This window comes from Podarcis filfolensis, assembly GCF_964270895.1.
Source record: "Podarcis filfolensis genome assembly, chromosome: 3".
Lineage (NCBI taxonomy): Eukaryota > Metazoa > Chordata > Lepidosauria > Squamata > Lacertidae > Podarcis > Podarcis filfolensis.
In genome coordinates, this window is record NC_139606.1 from 1,336,689 (window position 1) to 1,354,871 (window position 18,183).

At 44.1% G+C, this 18,183-nt stretch overlaps 1 protein-coding gene across 1 annotated transcript in view; it reads left to right on the forward strand.

Annotated features, from left to right (window-relative positions):
• TNFRSF21 (TNF receptor superfamily member 21) overlaps positions 1-12,886 on the forward strand; it is a 37,689-nt gene extending 24,803 nt beyond the window's left edge. The window contains exons 5-6 of the mRNA XM_083606539.1: positions 10,116-10,329; positions 11,463-12,886. Of these exons, the coding sequence (XP_083462665.1) occupies positions 10,116-10,329; positions 11,463-11,692 (444 nt within the window). The 3' untranslated portion in view covers positions 11,693-12,886. The remainder of the gene's footprint in view (positions 1-10,115; positions 10,330-11,462) is intronic.
• The last annotated feature ends 5,297 nt before the right edge of the window (positions 12,887-18,183 follow it).

Genomic DNA, 18,183 nt, shown 5'->3' on the forward strand with positions numbered 1-18,183 from the left:
ATCGCCTTTCTCCCAAGGAGCAGGCATCTTTTAATTTCGTGGCTGCTGTCACCATCTGCAGTGATCATGGAGCCCAAGAAAGTAAAATCTCTCACTGCCTCCATTTCTTCCCCTTCTATTTGACAGGGGGTGATGGGCCCAGTGGCCATGATCATTTTTTTGATGTTGTGCTTCAGACCAAATTTTGCCCTCTCCTCTTTCACCCTCATTGAAAGGTTCTTTAATTCCTCCTTACTTTCTGCCATCAATGTTGTGTCATCTGCATATCTGAGGTTGTTGATATTTCTTCCAGCAATCTTAATTCCGGCTAGGGATTCATCCAGCCCAGCCTTTCGCATGATGAATTCTGCATATAAGTTAAATAAGCAGGGAGACAATATACAGCCTTGCCGTACTCCTTTCCCAATTTTGAACCAATCAGTTGTTCCATATCCAGTTCTAACTGTAGCTTCTTGTCCCACATAGAGATTTCTCAGGAGACAGATGAGGTTATCAGGCACTCCCATTTCTTTAAGAACTTGCCATAGTTTGCTGTGGTCGACACAGTCAAAGGCTTTTGCATAGTCAATGAAGCAGAAGTAGATGTCTTTCTGGAACTCTCTAGCTTTCTCCATAATCCAGCGCATGTTTGCAATTTGGTCTCTGGTTCCTCTGCCCCTTCGAAATCCAGTTTGCACTTCTGGGAGTTCTCGGTCCACATACTGCTTAAGCCTGCCTCGTGGAATTTTAAGCATAACCTTGCTAGCATGTGAAATGAGTGCAATTGTGCGGTAGTTGGAGCATTCTTTGGCACTGCCCTTCTTTGGGATTGGGATGTAGACTGATTTTTTCCAACCCTCTGGCCACTGCTGAGTCTTCCAAACTTGCTGGCATATTGAGTGTAGCACCTTAACAGCTTCATCTTTTAAAATTTTAAATAGTTCAGCTGGAATACCATCACTTCCACTGGCCTTGTTATTTGCAGTGCTTTCTAAGGCCCATTTGACTTCACTTTCCAGGATGTCTGGCTCAAGGTCAGCAACCACACTAACTGGGGTGTACGAGACATCCATTTCTTTCTGGTATAGTTCCTCTGTGTATTCTTGCCACCTCTTCTTGATGTCTTCTGCTTCTGTTAGGTCCTTTCCACTTTTGTCTTTTATTATGGTAATCTTTGTACAAAATGTTCCTTTCATATCTCCAATTTTCTTGAACAGATCTCTGGTTTTTCCCATTCTATTGTTTTCCTCTATTTCTTTGCATTGCTCATTTAAGAAGGCCTTCTTGTCTCTCCTTGCTATTTTTTGGAAATCTGCATTCAATTTTACTAGACTTTTTACCAGCCTGCTAAAAAGGCTAGTCTCTTGTAGTTTGGGAGAGGAAGGGAGGCCTTCCTCTGTGCTGGCCATAAATATAATGCCAAGGCCCCCTGAAACCTGGAACCCATCCTGAAGGTTGGTCATAAGAAACTGAAATATGTATCTGGACCTCTTGTTCATTTTTCCTTGTTGCTTTCCCTGCAGAAGGGTATCCTGGCCATTTGGTTGATAGAAGTCCAGCAAAATTGGTGGAACTCTTTATGTGATGATGCATGTGCTGGCAAAGCATGTTTGTGTTGGCAAAATAGTTATGCCCCTAAAAATTTGCAGCACAGTTTTATTTATCTTAGCAATGGCAGAGTTAAGAATGTTCTCCAGTCTCCCCATAAAATGAGTGGGAACTAAGTGTACTCCATTTTTGCCAGATTATGCTCTTAGTTCCTTTCCTTTGTACATTCTGTGTCCTAAACAGACACACTAGGATGTCACACTAGGAGAATCCCTTTAGGTAATTAATATCATACTACCTTCTAAAGGAAGTGGTGCAATGATCAGAAGAGAAAGGAAGCCGGCTAAGTAGGAGAACAAGATGCCCGAGAAAATATAAGTTCCCAAGCAGTAGCAAAAAATTGGACATGTTTTTCTTAGGCAGCTGTGACAGCTGGGAAGTTGGAAGGGTTTTTTTTACAGCTCTGCATTCATCAATTACCAGCAGAGCAAGTTGTGGCTTATGCTAGAAAGTAATGGAATTGGGTCATTAATCTCTTTAGTAAGCTGTACTTAAGTCTTTTCAGTCACTTCCACACACATCTTAATAGCTTCAGGGAAGTACAGCAAGGTCTTTCCCTTGGAAGCTCGCCACGAAAAGTGAACCCATGGAAGGTGTCCCTTTGGTTATGATAACTTCAGACACTTGCAAATATGTCTTTCACAGTATTTCTCCAGTTCAAGCAGTAGCATCAGCTTAGTGGGAAAATGCCAGTTTATTTTATTCCATTTTCCATGAAAGCAATTTCCCCCACATCTTCCTTAGTCAAGGAATTTGCATCTTCTCTGTCTCAAGCACTGGTGGCGCTCAGACTGGGACGCTGGGACGCAAGGCTGGGACGCAAGCATTCCAGTTCATACATCTTGATTTGAACGCTCCAGGTGTTAGGGAATAAAGACATATATCCAGTGACTTTGGCACTTGTGCACTTCATTGGCCTCGCTGCCTTGCTATTCTGTGCTCCCACACTCAGAATTCCTAGATCTACTCCCCTCCATTTAAATTTTATCTTCATCCCAAAGGGAGATTTGTTCCAAACCAGACCCTCATTTCTGCTCTGAGTAAAATTTAGTTGTGTGGACACTGGTTCTAGAGGACAGCATAAAGTGGGCAAAATCAAAACCTGGTAGAATGGAGGGCGTGATTGTTGTGGAATTTGGCCTCAAATGTCAGTGCAAAGTCGCCTGTTTTTGCGCCATTTTTGCAATTTTCGTGTTCTTTTAGGACCACTTTTGCTGCTTTTAAGGCCCACTTCTGCATGTGTGTGCAGTTGTGTGTGCCTTGAACTCACGTAAATGGCAACTTGCCTGTACCAGTTACTGGGAGTCACAGCTGGAGAGAATGCTGTTGTGCTTCTGTGCATCTCATAGGTAGCTGGTTGGCCACTGTGAAAACAGGAAGCTGGGGGTTAGATGGGCCCCTCCCTTAATCCATCACATTTGTTCAATGTTCTTATCTACAAGAAATATTCAGCTAAGAAGGTGGCAGTTGTCTAAGCTGGGCAAAGCATGTTGCAGTCTCCATTGAGCTTGATGAACGTATAACAATAAAAACTGAATGGATCAGTAATACCTGCAAATGATTATTGGTCATTAAAATTGTCCAGAAATCTAAGTCTTAAAAAACATAAAAAGAAAGGTATTACTCTGGCAAATATGGAGCACTTTCCCTTTTATTTTTCAGTGTTATTGGAACCCAGAGAATTCCTGCTTAGGACGCAAAGTATCCTTCTATAACACAGCTGGCCCAATCCACATCTGTATGGCCTGGCTGTAGAAAAATGTTCCTTCAAGGACAAAGTGCTTTTCAGATTTGAGGTGCATTTTACAATGAACACAGTTGCACTGGCTCTTCAGATAGCATCTCCAGCCAGGCTTGTTCTCAGAGGCATCGATGATGCAATGTAGGTTAAAGCAGGATTAGCCTTCTAGACTTCTGTGAAATCTGGATCACCAAAGGCAGCACAACCTCACAAGTAGCCCCTCTCTCTCTCTCTCTCTCTCTCTCTCTCTCTCTCTCTCTCTCTCTGTGTGTGTGTGTGTGTGTGTGTGTGTGTGTCAGTGGTTCTGGTGGGATTTAGCAGCTAGCAGGTGCAGTTTTGGATATCTGTAATGCAAAGTGACTGTTTCTGGAAACTTAAACTATACACTATCTTCTTGAGCTTGCCCTATTAGGAAAGGGAAGGGAATTTAGTTGAGGACAAATGCAGTTTTGGAAAAGACTCAAGAAATTATGCAAAGAGATTCTCTTTTGCAGAAAATATTCAATTGTAGTCTATTTCCATGAAAAGTCAATTTCTACAAATGCACAAGACAATGAATTGAAGCAATCATGGTGAAACTGGGACATTTCAAAGTCTTGTGGCATCCGAATGACTTAACACATTTGGTGCAGCAGAAGCTTCCCGAACTGCAGTCCGCTTCATCAAATCATGAAGTTTTAGCATGTGTATATACAGGTGAAACTTGGAAAATTAGAATATAATGGAAAAGTTCATTTATTTCAGTAATTCAACTTAAAAGGTGAAACTAATATATGAGATAGACTCATGACATGCAAAGCGAGATATGTCAAGCCTTTATTTGTTATAATTGTGATGATCATGGCGTACAGCTGATGAAAACCCCAAATTAACAATCTCAGAAAATTAGAATATTAAATGAAATCAGCAAAACAAGGGCTGCAAATAGAGCAATATTGGACGTCTGAGAAGTAGAAGCATGCATATGTACTCAGTACTTGGTTTGGGCCCCTTTTGCATCAATTACTGCCTCAATGCGGCGTGGCATGGATGCTATCAGCCTATGGCACTGCTGAGGTGTTATGAAAGACCAGGAAGCTTCAATAGCAGCCTTCAGCTCTTCTGCTTTCTTGGTCTCATGTCTCTCATCTTTCTCTCAGCAATGCCCCATAGATTCTCTATGGGGTTCAGGTCAGGCGAGTTTGCTGGCCAATCAAGCACAGTAATCCCATGGGCATCGAACCAGGTTTTGGTACTTTTGGCAGTGTGGGCAGGTGCCAAAGTCCTGTTGAAAAATGAAGTCAGCGTCTCCATAAAGCTTGTCTGTGGAAGGAAGCACATAGTGCTCCAAAATCTCCTGGTAGACGGCTGCGTTGACCCTGGACTTCATGAAGCACAGGCTGATCGCATCCATGCCACGCTGGATTGAGGCAGTAATTGATGCAAAAGGGGCCCAAACCAAGTACTGAGTACATATGCATGCTTCTACTTCTCAGAGGTCCAATATTGCTCTATTTGCAGTCCTTGTTTTGCTGATTTCATTTAATATTCTAATTTTCTGAGATTGTTAATTTGGGGTTTTCATCAGCTGTACGCCATGATCATCACAATTATAACAAATAAAGGCTTGACATATCTCGCTTTGCGTGTCATGAGTCTATCTCATATATTAGTTTCACCTTTTAAGTTGAATTACTGAAATAAATGAACTTTTCCATTATATTCTAATTTTCCAAGTTTCACCTGTAGACATGATGGTGTGAGCGGGGAATTGTAAATAGCAGGGTCTTGGAAATTGTTGAACCTTTCTTTTTTTAAAACACCCACATGTAATATTTCTGTGAGATTTGTCTGCATTACAAACCACGGTTTAGTATGCATCTGATCTGGGCCATAGTCACCTTGGCTACTGGGCAAGCTGGCTGTAGTTGTTATGCAGGTGCTATAATTAATACAACACTTTCCATTTACAAAGCTCTTTATCTCACCTGGCCACAACCTTGTAAGGTAGGCCAGCAGGATTACCATGTGGACTGAGGCTGAAAGAATAGTGACTGGCCCAAGACCATCTACAGTGGTGCCTCGCAAGACGAAATTAATCCGTTCCACGAGTCTCTTCGTCTTGCGGTTTTTTCGTCATGCGAAGCATGGCTGTTAACGGCTTAGCGGCTATTAGCGGCTTAGTGGCTATTAACGGCTTAGCGGCTATTAACAGCTTAGCGGCTTTAAGAAAAAGGAAACAAACTCGCAAGAACTCGCAAGACGTTTCATCTTGCGAAGCAAGCCCATAGGGAAAATCGTCTTGCGAAGCGACGCAAAAACCGAAAAACCCTTTCGTCTTGTGCGTTTTCCGTTTTGCGAGGCATTCGTCTTGCGGGGCACCACTGTACTGGGTTTGTGACAAATGCGAGATTTGAATGGAAGCGAGTTGAGTCCCGCTTGATCGTTTCACTTCTCCAGCTCTGCATGTGGTTGGAAATTTGAGCTTCTAATCTGCTCTTTGGCTACAGAATCCACCCACCTCTGGTGAAAATAAAGGAAGGGCTCAAGTATGCCCCTGGGAGAAATTCTGGCAGACTAGACATCTACCATTTTGGTGTTGGCGCTGATAAGGAAAAGTTCTGGGGTGAGAGACTACTCAACAGCCCAGCTTGTCGGGGTACAAGTCCCCCACGGGTCCATGCAGTCAGTAAAAGAAGGAAATTCTAGCCAAACAGTGGTCAGTAGATCATGATCTTTATTGTTGCTCAGCAGGTCCCCACAGGAGTAAGGAACCCCGAGCATGGGGCAACATTGACTTTTAAAACTTCCGACAATATCCCAGAATACAGTTCATACAGCATCATTGATACATCATCTTTACATCACTGACATGTCACAAAAGGGGAGGGGTCGACAGAGGTTACACTAGTTCAACCTTGGCAAACATGTCCAGACGAGACCTTGGTACAAGATTAGCATAGGCAAAACATGTCCAGGCGCCTCTCATGGGGGTATGGGTTTGTTTTTGTTCGCATTTTTTATTATGTGTTTTGTGTTTTTTATCTCGTATTTTTTATGTTGTGAACTGCCCTGAGATCTATGGATAAAGTGTGGTGTACAAATTTAATAAATACATAAATAAACATATTTTTAAAATACAGGATTTTAGCAGAGAATTGCATGACTGGGATCTGACTGTTTAGCCTGAAGGCTGCCTAGAAGGAGACACACAGAGTCTGGAGAGTTGTGGTGGATTATACTGGGTTCATGGAGATATTTTATTAGCAGTCATGGGAGCTAATTGCCTTGAGTAACTGAGGGTAACAGTATCTGCTCTCCTGGGCGTCCTCTTCTGTCCTCCTATGACCCCTTTTCATTTCCCGTTTCCTTCTGTAGCTCCCTTCCCTGCCAGTGCCAGCTGCTCCTGACGCAGGCCCAGTCAGCCGCATTGCACAGAGGCAGCCCTTTCTTTGGGAAGGACCAGGAAGCTCTGGGGCCCAGATGCTCCATGCTGCAATTTAGGGAAGCCACAGGGCTGAGAAGCAGTTTAGGAACCTGCTTCTGGGCCCAGTGGAGATTGGGCCGACTGCTTGAACGAACGGCTCAGAATGTGTTTTTATTGCCGTTAAACCTTCTCAGTTTAACAGCAATGACTTCTGTATATTGATGATTCCGACTGTGGAATATTTACTCATTTTGTGTCTCGTGTTTGGGCCATGTATTCAGGCCTTTTTACTGGTGGTTAGCAATATTAATCTCTCTTGACTTAAACTGCCAGGAATGCCACAGCTACGAATGTTGGGTTGATCAAAAAAGTAGCAAGCTATCTCTAGTTAGCAAAGCAGTAAGTATTTGGATGTTTGCGAGACCTAGCACCCTTGACGGAATGCTTGTGAGCTGGAGGGAGGCAAGCAAGTCCTGTGCTCACCTTGGTCCAAAATAAAAAAAATTCCGTCCAGTAGCACCTTAGAGACCAACTAAGTTTGTTATTGGTATGAGCTTTCGTGTGCATGCACACTTCTTCAGATACACAAAAGCTCATACCAAGAACAAACTTAGTTGGTCTCTAAGGTGCTACTGGACGGAATTTTTTTATTTTGTTTCGACTACGGCAGACCAACACAGCTACCTACCTGTAACTAGAACTATGGAAGGCATCACCTTGGTCCAGTGAGTCCCACCACTGAAAGGCCCTTCTACTGACCCTGGGGAATGGAACAGAGGCGGGCAGATACTCCCTGAGCCCAAGTAGAGCAGAGTTTTCTCCTGGGGATGCAACCCGGGGCTCAAATGTCATTCTCCCCAGTGGAAATGACGTGGATAATGTTAATTTCCACCTGGGGCTCTGTGACTCGTGGTCCTGGCAGGAAAAGGCGCTCCACCAGTATCTGCTAAGGAGACCTGCTGCTCTCTTCCCTGCCCCGTGGCAGTTCCTGGAGCTTAGGGAAGGGACAGGCAGCAGAATACAGTGGTACCTCGGGTTACAAACACCTCAGGTTACAGACTCCGCTAACCCAGAAATAGTACCTCGGGTTAAGAACTTTGCTTCAGGATGAGAACAGAAATCATGCTCCAGCGTCAACGGGAGGCCCCATTAGCTAAAGTGGTGCCTCAGGTTAAAAATGGTTTCAGGTTGAGAACGGACCTCCGGAAGGAATTAAGTTTGTAACCAGAGGTACCACTGTACTGGGCTTTGGGAGCAGTCCTTGAACTTTGTGTGACTGTTTCGTTTGAACACTGGCAAATAAATGGACCCTTTTGGGCTGCGCAGTTCAGTTGCTTGTGCGTTCCTATTTCCAGCGAGGAAGGCAGTAGCTATTTGGCGGAAATGCATTTTTAAGGCTTTGATCATGATTGAGCCTGAGCAAGTGGCTTTTCTTCTTGCTTTAATACAATTCTAATTCCTATTAATTCTCTTTCCTTGCCATATTCAAATATATGTACAGGCCGTAGCTCAGAAGCAAAGCACATATCTGATGCCGACATCCATTGTCCCCAACACCTTCCATTAAAAACATCTCTGGTTGCATGGCTGGAGGTACATGCGGGCGCAGGAACATTTTAGCTTCTGCCTTTGGCATTGTCTCTGAGCATGTCTTCTCTCTCGCACAGTGTTCTGTATTCTGTAACACGTAAAGACATTGTAGCCTAGCACCTTCTTTAGCATGCTAATTTCCTACCCACAAAGGGAATTTCCAATAGGATGAGCCCCTCCTGCGATCTGGTCCACCTCATTCTGCTGCCTCCTAGCCTCCATTACGTGTGCTCAAGCACAAAACCATGCACAAGGGCGCTCATTCAGAGGGGGAAGAAGAGAAGAGGACGGAGCTACCAATCATATAAGCTACCAAATATCAAAGCCCAAACAGCTGCTGTGTAGGAAACTTGTTTCTGCTTCTCTGTTTTTGCATGTGGAACCTGCACGTGCTCAGCTGAGTTCACTTGAGTTTTAAGACATTTTTACATGAATGCTGCTTTGTTCAAATTGAGAATTGAATTGGCTAGCTGAGCACTCTGTGTGTGCATGTGTTTATTCTCCTTTTGTTCTTGGGAACCCTCCCCCCCCCCCTTTAAAGCAAGGCTCTGTGGGTGAGTCAGCGTTCAGCCCCGGCTGCAATAGACTTGCTCTTGATGTCAGAGCATTAGGCAGGATGCTGGCATGCACAGAGGGTCCTAAGAGGCTCTTTGTCCATCTAGTGGTTAAATAATTCAGTTTTGCTTACCCCCCCCCCCCACTTTTACTGTGTCCACTTCTTTAAAAATTCACTTAAAAGTATATTACTTTAAAAGCCCCATTGGACGTTCAGGTTCCAAAAGAACATTCTCAAACCGGAAAATCACTTCTGGGTTTACAGTGTTCGGGAACCAAAATGTCCGAGTTCCAGGGCGTTTGACAACCAAGGTACGACTGTATCTTCTTGGGGAAAGGGCAGCCTCTTCTTACTATTCAACACAGGCACTTTTGTGCAAGTTACTGATGCCTCAAAGCCATTTATTAGTTTTAGTGTTTAACGGAAACCCAAATGAGTAACTGTACATTCAAAAGTAATTGTTATAAACTACTATAAGATGGCATGCAGTTTCATAGTGCAATGAAACCAGAGCTTTTGCCCTCCTGAAGAGGGTCAAGCAACTGCCTCAGGCAGCAGCAACAGACAAGGCAACAGGAAGGGAGCTTCAGAAAGCAGAGGGTTGTCTGTTGCTCCCTCCCTTAGTCTGGCGGAGTGGCAAGAAGCCCTTGCAGAGTCCGGCCCCGAGCCCCTCACCCCGCAGGCTCAGCAGGGAAGCTTTGCAAGGGGTTCTCCTTAAGGTTGTTCCACCCAGCTGTGAAAGTTAGACCGTGGGGTGCAGAGAATGACCTGGCCCCCCAGCCCAGAAGGGTTCTCCACTCCTGCTCAAAACCAGCATTTATTGGCCTGTGATTTTAAACCTGAGTGAGGGAGAACCTGCACTGACTCATCTTGTGTGTGTGCTCTGAAGTCAGCCCTGTTGCTGCAACTGCTTCATGAGGATCAATCATTGCATTTTTTCTGCCCCTGAATGAACAACAACACCCCCCCCCAAAAAAAAAGGTACAGGAAAGATTGGCAATGTCCTGCTCCTTTTATTGGCCCCACACTCAGTTGTGGAGTGGAGAATTTCTTTAGCTAATAAGCTTTTCATGTTAATGCCGAATAATTCTCTGCAAGCAGGTTGTTTTAAGTTCTCCTAGAAGTGGATTGGCTGATGGTTCTTCTCAGCCCTGCAGGGTGTGACCTCTTGCACTGCAGAGATGCAATACTGCTGACTCCTCATGTCCAATGCATTTTGCGTCCTTGTCTTTCAGCTTGAAGTTGACAAATCGGCTCTTCCTGCAAATCCTGCTCCTCTAAGTCCTAGCCCAGCTCCAAAGCCAGATGCAGCCATTATCCCCGTGGACCCATCTCCCTTGGAGAAGAACAAGTGCTTTTTTGTGGATGAGTCAGAACCGCTTCTGCGTTGTGATTCAACCTCCAGTGGCTGCTCTGCTCTGAGCCGAACAGGCTCCTTTATTACCAAAGGTACTGAATTTTGCCAGTCTGAGATCTCATCTCATGCTTTAGTGTTTTTTGTCAGACTTCAAAGTAAATGGAACAACAGTAACATATTAGGAATGCAGACTTAGATTTTGTTGCCCAAAATACAGCAGTGTGTGTTTCTAAACATTCCTTTTGATGATTATCACCCATACGGCAAGTTATCTACAAAGAAGTTATCTACAAAGCAGCTTTGTTGTTGATTTTATGCCATGCCAAACATTTTAAAATAACTGCAATTATTAGTTCCAATTTTTCCTGTCATTGCTCAAGGTGCTAAGGGAACATACACAATTCCCTCCCACTACTTTATCCTAACAAACCTGTATGGCCCAGGTGGGTCATCTGGGGTACCATTTTCCATAAGCCAGGCAAGAGGATGCTGAGCTACCATGATAGAGGGGTTTGGAAGAACCTTAGCCCAAAAATGCTGGAATCTGAGCTGATAGGAAAACAGGATAGAAATAAGAAGCCCAGGGTATTGCAAACAGGCCCTTAAGTGGGCAGGAAGCGGATTCCACATGAACCAGATATGGATGGAATAATGAGCAGCATTTGCATAGCAGGTTTAGGGATGGGGTGGGCTGATTTGCTGCAAGAATGCAGATTTCCCTGTTGGGTTGGATCCAGACTTACAGAGCAGTGCAAACCCTTGTTATTCCAGGCTGGAGGGGTTTGGGATGAAGTGGAGGTGTCTTTCCATTCAGTTCTGCTTGGTTGTGCCGTTGGAGTTTTTACTGTTTCATCCTTAGTCTCTGTTAGGTACTTGCAGCTATCAGGCTGCCCTTAGGACTCTGGGATAAGCAAGAAGTGGGTGGTCTCCATTTTTCAAAACATTAAGCTCATCTGTTGCTGCAGTCTCTGTTACACACAGATTTCTGGCTAGGCAGAAAGCAGGTGTAAAGAGAAATATGACAGTCTTAATAGTATAGTAGAATTTCCTTTGATTAAACAGTGTCTGCTCTAAGCACACTGAGAGCCTGGATCCAACCTCAGGAGTGTAACTTATAGTTTGGCTCTGTGTTGAGGCTTCAGTTTGCAGCTGCAGAGGTTGCTGTGGCCAAGGGACTTTTGGCAAATCCTGGGTTAATAGCAAAACGCCCTCTTTCTTTCCACAGAAAAGAAGGATACTGTGCTGCGACAGGTGCGCTTGGACCCCTGTGACCTGCAGCCCATCTTTGACGACATGCTTCACATACTGAACCCAGAAGAGCTGCATGCCATTGAAGAGATCCCACAGGCAGAAGATAAGCTGGACAGGCTTTTCGAAATTGCTGGTGTCAAGAGCCAGGAAGCAAGCCAGACTCTCCTGGATTCGGTCTATAGCCACCTGCCTGATTTGCTCTAGACTGGCTCACCAAATGATTGCACGCTGCACACATATTCTGGCTGCTACTTGCGCTCGCTTGGCGCCTGTTAAAGTCAACATGCCGGCAGGATATTTTGTAGAACTTGTGGCCAGTATTTTCTTCTAGGTTTTGCTTTTTTCTTCCTTGCCGGAGGAGGGAGGGGCAATGTGCACCCTTTCATGTTTATTATCTGAATTAAAAGGTCTTGTTTCCCCCTCTTAATTACAACATTTTAACCTGTCATTCTAACCACTTAAAAACAACAACCACAGATATTATTTTCAATTTTATCTGTTGAATTTGGACTGGCTTCATCTACTTCTAATCTCATCATCAATTAGGAGTGTTTTTTGTTCTTCTTTTGATGTTTTATGTGTGGGTTTTTTTAACTCCAACTTGAAATATATATATTTTTTCTCATGGCAGGTATTTTTAATTCTCATTTACTGCCCTGCTCATAACTGGAGGCTTATGTGAAAAACAGTTGTCAGTTTGATCAGCTTTTCTTAAGACGTTATAAAGAAAAAGCACCTGTACTGCTGGATGATTCCAATTGTTGATGTTTTACGAGCTCCTTGTATGGTTTCCAAGTGGACAAAGCAGATATTGGTGGGCGACTCCTCCAAAACATGTTACATGTAATTTCTCCAGCCTTCAAGATAATGACATTTTGGCCTGCAGATGAATGTAATTCTGTCCACTCAACTCAAGAGGAGTACTTTGCCTTGCCATTTTAGGATTTCAGTGGGCTTGGTAATTTGGGTCATTTTTGGAGTAGCACCTGGAGCTGGACTCTGGAAGGTAAACAAGAACCCTGGCAGGGCCACATTTCTCATTCTACAAGACTTATTGATTTGTGCTTCAAATTTTTGTCTTTTTGTGTGTGTGTTTTTTTAAAAAATCTATACGGATGTGGCCAATAGGTTTCAAATACCTCACTTGGTCTTTGCATTTCCCCCCTCCACACAGACATCACTTTTTATTAAAAATGCTGCATTGTAAGAAGTCTGCCTCTATTATATTTGCAACTACTATGCCAGTAATAAACCAGTCCATGGTAATGCTTACTTTGGAGAGGATGTTGCAAGGTGGAATGTCCTACCTTGCATGGGGGGGGGGAGGAGAGGATGACGTTGAAAGAAACTTGCCTTCTGGTATACTAATTTATTAATAAATAGGTGTTTGCTATGTGATGATGTTTCTGTCTTAACCGCCATCCTTTGTTGGATACCTTGAAAACAGAGTTCTCAATGCAGTGGCTGGGATTTGAATGAGTAAGTGTCCTGTGTCCCCCCCCCACTTGTCCAGTCTTGAGACTGCAATTCTGTACTCACTTACCAAGCTGCTTTAGATCCTTTGGGAAATGTTTCTGCCGTGCCTTGAAGTCTTTCTACATCTTCAACCATGAATGAGTTCAGGTATCCATTAAAAACACCAAATACCTTTTTCGCCTTAAACTAGTTGAATTTGGTTTGAGCAGTTACACATTCCTTGTGCTGCTAATCATGGCAAGGAAACCAGAAATATTTTGTGTCGCTGGAGGTTCTGCTAATGGGCTTAATGGATGTTGCAATCCTTGAACAAAGAACAGAGTGAGCACAACTGGAAGGAATGTGGAGGCCAAGTTTCTGTATTGTTTCCTGTCTCTGAGTCACAGGGATCTTTTGGCAGGCTTCCTTGGCTGGCAAGCCAGCAGCCTCATTTCCCCACGCTTCTGTCCTGGCCCTGCATATCCAGCTGGAAAACACAGCTTTTCCTACACTTTCTAAAATAAAGGTATTCCCTGACATACTCCGCAAGAGTATTAATTAAAGGGGCAAGCATGCTCTAAATTTTGCCACCAATGGGAAGCTAAAAGTTGCCAGGTGTGTCTGTCTGCTTTAGAGACTGCCTTTTGCAGTCCTGGTGAATTCCTCTTCAGTGGACGTAAAAAGACTTGGTTGGTGTGTCAGAAGTAAAGAGTCGTTGGGGGGCAGGTGGGGATGTCCAGAGAGAGCCTGAGACCCCAAGAAGCATTTTCTGGGTTACATTGACAACCTAGCTATACCATTCTGATCAAGTTGCTGTGGAGTACAGTATACTCAAAAGATCAATTTTTGTGGAATCAGCTCAATTTTAAATCTAAAGTGACACTACGTGTGGATGCAAAAGCAACTTTCCACTGACTTTGCAGAATGAAACATTTGTAACTCTGTTGCATTCATCTCAAAGATCCTTTACAGCATTCCAATAAGCATTTATAATCTAATCTGTGAACTAATGATTTCCTCCAGCAACACAGTATAGAAGATGCCGAGAATCTCAGAGGTAGGAGTCTAAAGATAGACTCCAAAAAGCATTGCCATTCAGTGCTAGCAGAAAAGTATTATCTGAACAGCAAAACTCATAATGGCAAAAATTCATCTGACCCTGTTAATTGAGCTGACATAAATCCTACTATCAGCCTCCCTCTTGCACAAAAAGGCTGCCTCTCTATTTTCTAATCAGAATAACCCATGAAATTAATTTGGCATGAGCATGTGACTCAAACTAAGGGATGGGATACTATAGACCAGGGCCTCCCTAGCTGTTGTAAGCGCACATGGAACTGGTCCTCATATATATATAATTTATATAATGCCGCCCATAAAGGGGTTGCCAAGTAGGTCATCTCCAAGACTACCCATGAAAGGGTATTAGCAGAAAGAGACACTTGCACCTCTCAGCACCAACAAAATTGCCAGTTAGAATATAAACTAGATAACTTTATAGTGCCCATTGACTTTAATTTGGATTTTGACCAATTGATCACCTAGCCAGAAATTCTGATATGGATGATTCAGGCCTACTAATAAACTACTCATCTGCATGCATGGCTATTTTAAATTCCACTCATTCATGTACAAAACCATCAGCCTGTCTTTAGTGCCTAATTGCACATCCCAATGGATATAAACCTAATGCAAACAGCAGCCCTTACATCTCTAAACCAGGCAAAAGAAAGCCATTTGGCCTCATCAGTGATTTAGTCCAGGGTACAAGTACAATGGGAACGCAGGCGGCACTGTGGGTTAAACCACAGAGCCTAGGACTTGCCGATCAGAAGGTCAGCTGTTTGAATCCCCATGACGGGGTGAGCTCCCGTTTGCTCGGTCCCTGCTCCTGCCAACCTAGCAGTTTGAAAGCATGTCAGAGTGCAAGTAGATCAATAGGTACTGCTCCGGCGGGAAGGTAAACGGCGTTTCCGTGCGCTGCTCTGGTTCACCAGAAGCGGCTTAGTCATGCTGGCCACATGACCCGGAAGCTGAATGCTGGCTCCCTCGGCCAATAAAGTGAGGTGAGCGCCGCAATCCCAGAGTCGGTCATGACTGGACCTATTGGTCAGGGGTACCTTTACCTTTACAAGTAGAGTGGTACCTCGGGTTACATACGCTTTAGCTTACAGACTCCTCTAACCCAGAAATAGTACCTCGGGTTAAGAACTTTGCTTCAGGATGAGAACAAAAATCGTGCGGTGGCAGCATGGCAGCAGCGGAAGGCCCCACTAGGTAAAGTGCTTCAAGTTAAGAACGGACCTCTGGAACTTAATTAAGTACGTAACCAGAGGTACCACTGTACAATAGTCTAATCCGGAGGAAACCCAATTTTTTCCTAAGCAATAAAAGCCTTTTTCAGCATGTTGTTGTTGTTGTTTAGCCGTTTAGTCAAGTCCGCCTCTTCGTGACTCCCTGGACCAGAGCACACCAGGCACTCCTGTCTTCCACTGCCTCCCGCAGTTTGGTCAAACTCATGCTGGTAGCTTCGAGAACACTATCCAACCATCTCATCCTCTGTCGTCCCCTTCTCCTTGTGCCCTCCATCTTTCCCAACGACAGGGTCTTTTCCAGGGAGTCTTCTCTTCTCATGAGGTGGCCAAAGTATTGGAGCCTCAGCTCAGGAATCTCCTCAACTTGTGCTGTTGGTGAAATTCAGTGGAAACTTCAAATTGACTAAGACTAGCAAATACAGTGGTACCTCGAGTTACATACGCTTCAGGTTACATACTCTTCAGGTTACAGACTCATAGAATCATAGAATCATAGAGTTGGAAGAGACCACAAGGGCCATCGAGTCCAACCCCCTGCCAAGCAGGAAACACCATCAGAGCACTCCTGACATATGGTTGTCAAGCCTCTGCTTAAAGACCTCCAAAGAAGGAGACTCTACCACACTCCTTGGCAGCAAATTCCACTGTTGAACAGCTCTTACTGTCAGGAAGTTCTTCCTAATGTTTAGGTGGAATCGTCTTTCTTGTAGTTTGGATCCATTGCTCCGTGTCCGCTTCTCTGGAGCAGCAGAAAACAACCTTTCTCCCTCCTCTATGTGACATCCTTTTATATATTTGAACATGGCTATCATATCATCCCTTAACCTCCTCTTCTCCAGGCTAAACATGCCCAGCTCCCTTAGCCATTCCTCATAAGGCATCGTTTCCAGGCCTTTGACCTTTTTGGTTGCCCTCCTCTGGACACGTTCCAGTTTGTCAGTGTCCTTCTTGAACTGTGGTGCCCAGAACTGGACACAGTACTCCAGGTGAGGTCTGACCAGAGCAGAATACAGTGGCACTATTACTTCCCTTGATCTAGATGCTATACTCCTATTGATGCAGCCCAGAATTGCATTGGCTTTTTTAGCTGCCTTAGCCGCACCCTTGGCTCATGTCAAGTTTGTGGTCAACCAAGACTCCTAGATCCTTTTCACATGTACTACTCTCAAGCCAGGTGTCACCCATCTTGTATTTGTGCCTCTCATTTTTTTTGCCCAAGTGCAATACTTTACATTTCTCCCTGTTAAAATTCATCTTGTTTGTTTTGGCCCAGTTCGCTAATCTGTCAAGGTCGTTTTGAAGTGTGATCCTGTCCTCTGGGGTGTTAGCCACCCCTCCCACTTTGGTGTCATCTGCAAATTTGATCAGGATGCCCTTGAGTCCATCATCCAAGTCGTTGATAAAAATGTTGAATAAGACCGGGCCCAAGACAGAACCCTGTGGCACCCCACTAGTCACTCTTCTCCAGGATGAAGAGGAACCATTGATGAGCACCCTTTGGTTTCGGTCAGTCAGCCAGTTACAAATCCACTGAGTGGTAGCATAGTCAAGACCGCATTTTACCAGCTTCTTTACAAGAATATCATGGGGCACCTTGTCAAATGCCTTGCTGAGATCAAGGTAGGCTACATCCACTGCATTCCCTTCATCTACCAGGCTTGTAATTCTGTCAAAAAACGAGATCAGGTTCGTCTGACATGACTTATTTTTCAGAAATCCATGCTGACTATTGGTGATCACAGCATTCCTTTCTAGGTGCTCACAGACTGTTTGCTTAATGATCTGCTCCAGAATCTTCCCTGGTATTGATGTCAGACTGACTGGGCGGTAATTATTTGGGTCCTCTCTTTTCCCCTTTTTGAAAATAGGGACAACATTTGCCCTCCTCCAGTCCAGCCGGGACTTCGCCTGTTCTCCAGGAATTCTCAAAGATGACTGCCAGTGGTTCTGAGATCACATCTGCCAGTTCTTTTAATACTCTTGGATGCAGTTCATCTGACCCTGGAGACTTGAATACATCTAGACTAGCCAAGTATTCTTGTCTATCTCCTTAGTTATTCTGGGCTGTGTTTCCTCTGCTGAATCATTTGCTCCAAATTCTTCAGGTCGGGCATTGTTTTCTTTATCAGAGAGGACTGAGGCAAAGAAGGCATTGAGGAGTTCAGTCCTTTCTGTGTCCCCTGTTTGCATTTCACCATCTTCTCCTCTGAGTGACCCCACTGTTTCTTTGTTCTTCCTTTTGCTACGAACATACCCATAAAAGCCTTTTTTTGTTGCTTTTAACCTCTCTAGCAAGCCTGAGTTCATTCTGTGCTTCAGCTTTTCTGACTTTGTGTCTACACGTGCTGGCTATTTGTTTGAATTCCTCTTTGGTGGTTTTCCCCCTTTTCCATTTTTTGTACAAATCCTTTTTTAATCCTAACTCAGTTAAAAGTTCTTTAGATAGCCACCCTGGCTTCTTTAGGCACCTTCCATGTTTCCGTCTCATTGGTATTGCCTGAAGTTGTGCTTTTACTATCTCCCTCTTAACAAACTCCCAGCCATCATGAACTCCCTTTCCTTTTAGTATTACTGTCCATGGGATCTCACCCAGCACTTCCCTAAGTTTTATGAAGTCGGCTTTCTTAAAGTCGAGAAATTGAGTCCTAGTATGCTTGGCTGCTCCTTTCCGCTGTATAGTAAACTTCAGAAGAGCATGATCACTCGCGCCTAATGATCCTTCCACTTCTACCCCACTAATCAGGTCATCAACATTGGTTAGGACCAGATCTAAAATGGCTGTTCCTCTTGTTGCTTCTCCCACTTTCTGGACAATGAAGTTGTCTGCAAGGCCAGCGAGGAATCTGTTTGACCTTATGCTCTTGGCTGAGTTTGACATCCAACAAATATCCGGGTAATTGAAGTCCCCCATTACTACTATCTCCC